Source organism: Rhinopithecus bieti, unplaced genomic scaffold (assembly GCF_001698545.2).
Source record: "Rhinopithecus bieti isolate Rb0 unplaced genomic scaffold, ASM169854v2 scaffold_28024, whole genome shotgun sequence".
NCBI classification, from domain to species: Eukaryota; Metazoa; Chordata; class Mammalia; order Primates; family Cercopithecidae; genus Rhinopithecus; species Rhinopithecus bieti.
In genome coordinates this window covers 242861-252772 of record NW_016812359.1, presented here as the reverse complement: position 1 = coordinate 252772, position 9912 = coordinate 242861, and the positions used below count along the sequence as shown (strand labels likewise).

At 40.1% G+C, this 9912-nt stretch overlaps 2 protein-coding genes across 4 annotated transcripts in view; both read right to left on the bottom strand.

Annotated features, from left to right (window-relative positions):
• Positions 1-6413, bottom strand: part of TMEM267 (transmembrane protein 267) — a 42602-nt gene extending 36189 nt beyond the window's left edge. For 2 of the 3 annotated variants that reach the window (XM_017895967.1, XM_017895971.1), the window contains exon 1: positions 6347-6413. The gene's annotated coding sequence lies outside the window, so the exon portion shown is untranslated. The remainder of the gene's footprint in view (positions 1-6346) is intronic. The other variant, XM_017895968.1, reaches the window with a different exon arrangement.
• A 2799-nt stretch (positions 6414-9212) lies between these two features.
• The window catches only part of CUNH5orf34 (chromosome unknown C5orf34 homolog), a 25994-nt gene continuing 25294 nt past the window's right edge, over positions 9213-9912 (bottom strand). The window contains exon 13 of the mRNA XM_017895957.1: positions 9213-9632. Within this exon, the coding sequence (XP_017751446.1) occupies positions 9431-9632 (202 nt within the window). The 3' untranslated portion in view covers positions 9213-9430. The remainder of the gene's footprint in view (positions 9633-9912) is intronic.

Here is a 9912-nt window from a genome sequence, read left to right as displayed (position 1 = left end):
AAAAAAAAAAAAAAAAAAAAGAACTACGATCGCCGTACTGCACTCCAGTCTAAGTGACAGGGTGAGACCCTGTCTGAAAAACAACAACAAATAAGGAAATTGGGAAATCACAGACTTGTCAGGTTTTGAAAACCAGGCTTCAAAACTATCCCTCAAGAACTTCAGTTAAAATGACACCAGACAAACTGGTCTGATGAAGATCTCCCTGCCACGAAGCCCAGCTTACACTGCCCAAACTCCTGTCAGCAGATATTACCAATGGCATTGCTGCCAGTGCTGCCCTGTCTACTGCTGCTATAAAAGATTCTTGGCAGTATTTGTTTCCTTGCTCTCAATACAAAATTCGGAGCGGGGTAAGGTATGTGTCTGATTGGCTAAATCTAGGTCATATGACCACACTCAAGCTGCAAGACTGGAGAAGACTGTACAGTATGTGGCCTTTTCAGTATATACAGATGGTTTCAACCTACGATGGTTCAATTTATTATTTTTTGACTCTACAGTGGGTTTGTGGGCATTAATGTATTTTCAACTTATGAAATTTTTGACTTACGACGGGTTTATCAGGATATGGACACTATCATAAGTAAAAGAACATCTATATAGAAGAACATGGGTTCTATCTTCCTTCACAATGGATTGGAAGAGGAACCTCCCAAATATATTACATTGAACAGGAAATGACCTGTCCATACTGGTAATCAGTAGGTAGAAAAGCCTATAATTACTAAATACCACTGAAGAAAATCAATCATCAGACAAAACCTAGACTGGATAATCAACTTTCAGTCTGTATAATGTAATTTTATATAAACAACTTTAGATTTTAAAATGTCACACCCATATGTTTTACAATATAGACCATTTCTCTGATTAAATTAAGAAAGGGAATCAGTTTGGTTGACTAGCTGCCTGGAAAACTTTCATGGTTAGGTAGCTTTTGTAATCAACTGGGTTATCAAATGTAGGACATTTATATGAATTTGTAAACAGAATTATACATAGTCCAGCTAGCTAGAGGAGCTCAAAATTATTTTTAAAAATCTGATAGGCATGACTACACAATAATGTAAAGCTTTTAGCTAGAAGAGCTCAAAATTATTTTTAAAAATCTGATAGGCATGACTACACAATAAAGTTTCTGCATGGCAAAGTTAAAGACAAATAAATGGAGGAAATTTAGAACATTTATGACCAAGAAAGATTAGTAGCCCTAATGTATTAAGGGCTCTTAAAATTAATACAGATATAAGCATCCCAATAATAATGTGGGCAATGTACATGAAAAGACAATTTGGAAAAGAAATACAAAATGGTCAAAAAATATGAAAAGATTTCAATTTTATTAGTAATCAGTTGAATTCAAATTATAACAATGAGATTTCAGTGTAAGACTGACAAAAGATTACTAATACTCTGTGATAGGAGTCGGGAAATAATGATCACTCTCAAAGATTATTGGCAAGAGTGTAAATCGATATAACCTTTCTAGTGGTCAATTTGACTATGTATCAAAAACCACAAAAAATAAGCAAACACTTTTGATGCTACATTTCCAATTCTAGGAAAATAAGGAAATAATTAGATTAATACAAACAACTACATATGAATGTTCAGCATAGCACTGTTTACAAGAAAAAATTTAAAACAATATATATGTCTGAAATATGGCTCTAGTTAAATAAATTCCACAAATATGCAGCCATTAAAAATACTTATTCTCATATTTACTGACACAGAAAGATGTTAAGTATTAAATTTTAAAAGATAGCCTATAAAATAATATGTAAAAAATTACATTTTTCTTAAAAAATATATGTACGGGTCTATTAAAAAATCTGGAAGGCTGTTCATTTGGTTTGTTTCTCAGTGGTGGGCTTACAAATGTAATCATTACTTTTTTTCCTTTTTTGAATTTTTGAAAAATTTCAATGTCTTATGACCATAAAACCAATAAAGCTACTTTGAAAAGTTAAAGCCAGAAGTAATTAAACAACTCATATTTGTTTTTTTTTGAGACGGAGTCTCGCTCTGTCGCCCAGGCTGGAGTGCAGTGGCCGGATCTCAGCTCACTGCAAGCTCCGCCTCCTGGATTCACGCCATTCTCCTGCCTCAGCCTCCCGAGTAGCTGGGACTACAGGCGCCCGCCACCTCGCCCGGCTAGTTTTTGTATTTTTAGTAGAGACGGGGTTTCACCGTGTTAGCCAGGATGGTCTCGATCTCCTGACCTCGTGATCCGCCCGTCTCGGCCTCCCAAAGTGCTGGGATTACAGGCTTGAGCCACGGCGCCCGGCCAACAACTCATATTTGATCGTTAAAGTCAGCCTCTTAAAAGTGTAAGTTTAAAAAGTTAATTAAAAATTTATAACAGTATATATATTAATAAATACATTAAATATATAACACTAATTGGTATTAATAAAATTACATCCAATCTCATAAATCAAATTTATTGTATAATATAAAAACAATTTGTTCAGTTATGTAATAATGGACACAAGAAATAACTTACGCAGATTCCTTATGTGAAGCATACTTACTTTGCAGATAACAACTATTTTTTAAATGATAATGGCGTCTACAACGATGCTCATTCTTGATTATTTGCAATAATGAAAATTGTTCTCTAAAGCATTAAGATGGATTATTTTCTACAGATTCTTCCAGAATCTGGAAATAATGATTTCCAGGTACTCTCAACCAAGAGATGTGACCAAAATACAAAAAATGCAAAAGACACCTCCATTACAAAGTCATGAATCCTTTCTATAAACCTCAGGATTTATAGTGTCACAAATTATGAATCATTGTCTCCTTTAGAAAACAAACATACAACACCTGAATGGAGAAAGAAGTCAACATATTTAAATATTTAATGCATATAACTTTAAAGTTGATAAAATGTCCCTTTCAACTAAAAATAAATGCCCTTATCCACTTAGCTGGACTGAAAGTGGGATACTGAAAACTTGAATTAATGGCCAACCCAGAGCAGCAGCAGCAGCAGCAATATTCCCCTCCTTCAGTAAAGTATGGCCTGTAAGTCACCCCTAAGGAGAAAGAAGGCCATTCAGGTATGAGAAAAACCTAGGCTGGGCACAGACTATACAGATGCCTAACACAAAAGCTCTGCTGCCACTCAACCTTTGTTTATATGTAATCACAAATTTTCTTTTCTTTTTTTAGAGACAAAGTCTTGCTCTGTCGCCCAGGCTGGAGTGAGTGAGGTCGTACCTCACTTTAGCCTCTAACTCCTAGGCTCAAGCAATTCTTCTGACTCAGCCTCCCGAGTAGCTGGGACTACAGGCAAGTGCCACCAAGCTTGGGCAATGTTTTCTTTTTTCTTTTTTTGAAGAGACAGGGTCCCTCTACGTTGTCCAGGCTGGTCTCAAACTCCTAGTCTCAAGTGTTCCTCCTGTCTCAGCATCCCAAAGCACTGGGATTACAGGAGTGAGCCACTGAGCCTGACCTAATTACCAATTTATTTTCAACCCTCATTCCAGAAGGAAGACAAAAATAAAAAGCCAATATCCGCTTAACTGCAAATTTCATGACGTCCTTATAAAGCCAGTGCATTATATTTTCTTTCCCTCATGAAGCAATTTTTAATAATGACAATATATATTTAAATGTTAATAACCTTACTTTTTTTTTTTTTTTTTGACAAGGTATCTCTGTTGCCCAAGCTGAAGCATAGTGACATGATCATAGCTCACTGTAACCTTGAATTCATGGGCTCCTGCTTCAGCCTCCTGTGTAGCTAGGACTATAGAAATGCACAACTATACTTGGCTAAATTTTTGTTTTTAAAGTGTTTTGTAGAGATGGGGTCTCACTGTGTTGCCTGGGCTGGTCTTCAACTCCTGGCCTCAAGTGATCCTTCCACCTTGGCCTCCCAAAGTGCTGGGACTATAGGCATAAACTACCACACTGAACCTACTAACCCTACATTTTACATGATGAGTTCAGATTTTAAAAGGATTAGTTTGCTAATAAAGTGTCATGAGCAAAGCGAAAAATCAAAAGATTACTTGAAGTATTTACATGATGATCCAAATTTAAAGCGACCTCAACAAGCAAAATTTACTGTTTACAAATAACTATATCACGATTTACAAATAGGAACACATATATTATACATAATGGGTATAATGTGAATGCATTTTATCAATGGAAAGTACAAAACAGCTTGCTGATGAAAGAGGAAGGAAGAAGCTCACAGTGAAGTTGGAAGCAGATCCTTCAGCCCCAGTCAACCCTTCAGATGTCTGCAGCCCCTGCCGACATCCTGACTGCAACTTCATGAGACCCTGGGCCAGAACTGCCAGCTAAGTCTTGACCCCGCAGAAAGAATAAAATTATTGTCCACTTTTTTTTCTTTTTGGTGAGATGGAGTCTGGCTCTGTCACACAGGCTGGAGTGCAGTGGCATGATCTCGGCTCACTGCAAGCTCTGCCTCCCGTGTGCACGCCGTTCTCCTGCCTCAGCCTCCCGAGTAGCTGGGACTACAGGCGCCCGCCACCTCCCCGGCTAATTTTTTGTATTTTTAGTAGAGATGGGGTTTCACCGTGTTAGCCAGGATGGTCTCGATCTCCTGACCTCGTGATCTGCCCGCCTCTGCCTCCCAAAGTGCTGGGATTACAGGCGTGAGCCGGCCCCTATTTTCTACTGTTTTAAGCCTCTACGTTTTGGTGTAATTTATTACAGAATAGATATGTAGAAGAGTACTATTTCTATTTTTAAGGAAGGTATAATTGCAGCTCCAGAACCCCACATTTCTGGCATCTATTCTACTACAACTTTTGGTGCAGATATTTAGCATCTGGCTTAGATTCTGAGTATTAGAAAAAGAGAAATTTACTAAGCGTTCTTCCTGTATTACTTATTGTCTCTGAAATATACACCTAAGTGTACCCATTTTCTTCTTAAACTTTTCCTTTTCCACTTCCTATTCCTCCCCCTACAAATAAAACGGACTCCCGAACCTCCTAAATTCATAAGCTTTAAGTTTATTTTACATATTCACTTTTGTGGAGAAGGTTCCTTAAGAGTAGTGATCTCTTTTAAACTTGTCATGCTTAAAATCCAATGTGCTCAAGGTATTTAATAAATATTCCATTTTACTAATACAAGGGGTAATCACATAATAAATCCTCAGCCTATGAACTAAATATACTGTTTGGGATGGCTTCTCTGACATAACTGACATATTATAAATTCCTCCTTATGACTCGCAGAAGCCACTTTCTGCAATGGCCAAACTTTGTCACACCCCATCCCCCATATAGCAAATACCACTAACTTTGGGGCCTTCAGAGTATACATAGCAATACTTTTCTCCTTCCTGAATTCCACAAACATATGATTAGCTGGTCACTTTAATTATACGATATCATGTATTGTTTGCTAATAATCTTAGACATTATTTCTGTCAAAACAAATAAGAGCTAATACATTCTCTAAGTAAATGTCATCTGTTTTAACTTTCCCTCCTCCCCACCAACCTTACACGTTATATGCAAAAACCTAAGGTCAAAACACGGTCCAAATTCTAGAAACCGCCTTTATTATGCTTTACCAGTAAGACCTCTTCACTTAACTGTAGTTGTAAACTTAATATATTTAATTTCTTTAATGGAAAAATATCAAAAGCAGATGCCAAATCTGATGCAACTGACAAAGAAAGGAAACACAAATATTGCTTACTTTCACTGAAACTTTTTATAGCCATTAGATGTCTGCACTTAAAATGTTTAGTTCCTATGCCCATTACGAATAAAACGAAATTCTATATTTCAACATGTTTCAAGCCTCAGAAGTTCCCAGACATCCTTTTCTGAGTCTGGTGTGATGGAATAATTTTTTAAATGTCATTTTAAAAAATGGGCCAGGCTGCAGGGAAAGCACCATGTCACACTTTCAGCATTCAAGCCTCAAGGGCTCCGGGGCGCGAAAGGCTCTTACAACCGCTTAAGGACCGCAATGGGCTCTTCCTGCAAGACTCGCGGAAACCAACTCTGGGCCAGAAAAAGGCCAGGGGCGAGGAGCCAAGGCGGCGGGCTGGGGTTCTAGGTATCTAGAAAAAGAGCGAAGCCGGAGGGCGGCGCCAGGGCTCCTCGCAGACCCCAGGGCCGCGGGACAGTGCCAGCTCGTGGGTCACACGCACCCAGCAGGCTCCTGGCTCCCCCGTGCCGGCTGTTCCAGCACGCCCTCCGACCCGCAACCAGACCCTCCAGACATCAGACTCGGTGGTCTCCACCTCCGGTCTCCCACCTCAGGACGCAGTTCCGCGGCGTCCACCCCACCCCCTCCCCTCAGTCCCTCGCAGCGGCTCAGCCGTACCCACCCCGGGGTCTCTTTGAGTTCAAACAAGCAGCAGCTCGAACAGCGGCCCCGCCCCTCTCCTCCTCCCCTCGATCGAAACCATAGAGACGTCGGCTGCAGGCCAGAGTGGCTTCAGACCGCAGCGTCGGCCGAGAGGACGCCGGGATACTGGCCAGCTCCAAGTCGAAAGGCGGTGACGTAGGAGTACTGTTTGGTGCAGTGGGTAGATACCTCGTTTCTCCTCGCCCACTGTAGGCCCTGACCCCTAAAAAGGAAACTTTTGGGACGTCAGGGTGTGCCTTCTTAGTTAACTTTTGTCAAATTTGAGGATTCGTTTTTCAGTTTAGTCGGAGCCGTGCGGCAAACGTAGCTGCCGACATCCCTACGACGCCCCCAAGTGGTGGCCAGGAAGCTGGTGACTGAGAAGTGGCCTCCCCGAATGCAAGGCACACAGGCCTTACTGCCAGAAGCTTGAGCTAGGAGCCTCGGCCGTCGCGTCTCGAAGGTGCAGCGATACTGCCAGCTTCCTTCCGCGAACCCCTCAGGGTGGGCAACGGAGCTTTTCACCAGACTGGGACCTCGCGACCTGGCTGACCGGCCGCTCCTCGGTAGCGCCTCAGCGCCCCCTTGGGGATTTCTTGATGATTCTTTGCCACGATGTGGGCGGATGTTGTGGAGCTGTTTGTAGACCGCAGTAGCGTGACTAGAACACTTAATCATGACTACTAAATCCTTAGAAGTCGAAAAAGCAAGTCCATACAGAGTAGTTTGACCCTAATTAAATCGCGCTTACAAGATACAGTTTGTTTATTGGGACTTTGGCTAGGTCCCATCCCGTCTCTGCCTCAGAGTGGTGGTTGCTCTCTTAGCACCAAGGAAATACCAGCTTGACGTTTGACTCTAGAAAGCACGGGCCCAAAAGAAGAGGCCCAAGGAGGGACATTCTTCTTTCCCTTTCCTACTTACAGTTTCTCAAACCAAGTGTCAGATGGAAAGCAAGGGGTGGTATCATCGTAATTATATAGTTGACCATAGAAAATAAACTTCAATCTCAAAGCAAACTCCTAGGCCACCCCCAGAATCTCAGAGTTTCTCAATCATAGAACTCATTTCTTGTCACACTCTTGGTTCTTAGCCAATGTAAAAGACCCAACTGACAGGGAAAATTAAACATATTTTAACCCCCACATACCTTAAATGAGAATTTAAAATATCTCTCAGCAAATGTATTTACAATTTTGAGTGCTTTTAGCCATGTTAAGGACAAATTTTCTCTTTCTCAATGCAGTAATTTGGCATTACCCTTTTGGCAGTGTGGTACAAGTCTTACAATCTAGGCCTTACAGAGCTATTGAGGAACAAAGTAGATGGCTTCATGCAAACTCAGACAATGTAATTAATAATAGTTCTTTTCTCTGTAGTCAGTCTACTGCTTGTAGATGCTTATTCATTTCTTTCTTTTTTGTTTTTTTTTGAGATAGGGTCTCCCCTCTGTCACCCAGGCTGGAGTGTAGAGGTGCAATCATAGCGCACTGCAGCCCTGTCCTCCTGGGCTCCAGGGATTCTCCAGCCTCAGCCTCTGGAGTAGGTGGGACCACAGGCACATGCCCTTGTGAAAGTAATTAAGTTTTTTGTAGAGATGGGCATCTCGCTTATGTTGCCCAGGCTGGTGTTGAAGTCCTGGTCTCAAGTGATACCCCCTCCCTGGCTTCTCAAAGTGTTGGGATTACAGGCGTGAGCCACTGTGCCCAGCTTACTGATTCATTTATACAAACAGTGTTCTCAGTGTGCCACAGAATGATTATGGAGCTCAAGTTCTAGTGGAGGGTGTGAGCCATAAGGAAACAAGGTAGACAGATTGTAATAAGTACTGTAAAGGAAGTAAGTGGGGTGATATAATAGACTTGGGAGACGCTAACTTCGGTCAGGTAGTATGGGAGGCCCTTATGAGGAAATGGTACTTGAGAATTGAAATGTGAAGGAATCCAGTGTCAGAGGAACTAAAAAAAGGCATTGTGCCCCTTTAACTTAGTGACATTATCATTCCTGATCTACACTCTTCTCCCCATTTTTCTTGTTTTCTCTGTTACTGCTTCCCTTTCATTTGAAACGCCAGGTCTTTTATACAAATCAGAAAATTAGAACATTTCTGGTTGTGTTTGGTGTAATCTTGACGTCTTTATAGATATGTGGTTTTGTTCTTTCCTAATAGACAAGCTTATAATAGCACTTTTGGTGAGCTCATTTCTGTTAAACACTTTACAGCATAAATCTTTTCCTGTGTTCAAAAGAAAGTATCTGGTTCATGAGACAGTTTAGATACAGTCTTTGCCAAAGTGCTTGATTTTTAGTTTACAATGTTGCTTGTCTCCATTTTTTTCAGATCTGGTTCTAGTCTCATAGCTCTACTGAAAAATACTTGGAGTAAAGGGGCCAAATAGCAAGTGAAAAAACGCACAATTCTGCATATTAAAAAAAAAGAGGCCGGGTCCAGTGGCTCACACCTGTAATCCTGTCATTTTGGGAAATGGAGGTAGGAGGATAGTTTGAAGCCATGAGTTCAAGACCAGCCTGGGCAAGATAGGGAGATTCCTGTCTCTACAAAGAATATTTTTAAAAATTAGCCAGGTGTGGTGGTGCATGTCTGTGGTTCCAGCTACTCGAGAGGCTGGGTGGGAAGATCCCATGAGCCCACAAGTTCAAGGCTGCAGTGAGCTATGATTGCACCACTGCATTGCAGCCTGGGTGACAGAGCAAGACCATATGTCAACAATAAAAGCAAACAAAATGAACAATCTGAAGATTAATAGTGAATGCTCCACAAGATAAAAACAGCAACAACTTCATAACATTACAAATTTTTTTCTCATAAATCTGAATTAATTGTGAAACAGTTCAAAACTTCAAGATATTTATTAATAAAATACAAATACATATTTTAAAAATGTACAAGTTAAATAATACCTTCAAAGTTAAATGTCAGTTCTTTCACAATCATTGTGTAGGGGTAATACATACAATATCTTGGCTTACTAGTAATTTTATACCAGTCACTTGAAACAACATGCTTAAAACTTTTAATAATATGTTGTAATAATTCCATTTTTCACTTTTTAGAGTTTGATAGAAGACAGTCAATATCGTGAAGGATTTCAGAGGTTTTTTTCAATGCTATTGATACTCTGTTTTCATTAACTTCTCCTAGCAAGGTTTCTGAAGATCCTGGTTTATAATGATCAGAAGACGGCTCATTTTTCTTGTTAGAAATCTGGTTTAGGATACCACTATTCTCTAGTAGCACTAAGTTGCTTAGTTAAGGGGGTTTTCCCCATGTTTCATTATATAAATATCTTTATATTCAGAAAGCATACCCTTCATATTAAATATTTCTCAGCTGGAAGACCTCTTGGATTCATAATAGAACTGCAAGGCTTATCAAGTCTGCTCCTTGTAAATGAAGAAACTAGTTAGAGTATAAAGGAGGGGGAAAGAGAACAGAGTGTGTATGTGTGTGTTTGGGTGGAGGTTTGGTGGTAAGGAGGAAATAATGAAAATCTCAGTAACATTTCTTTTTTTTTTTTTTTTTTT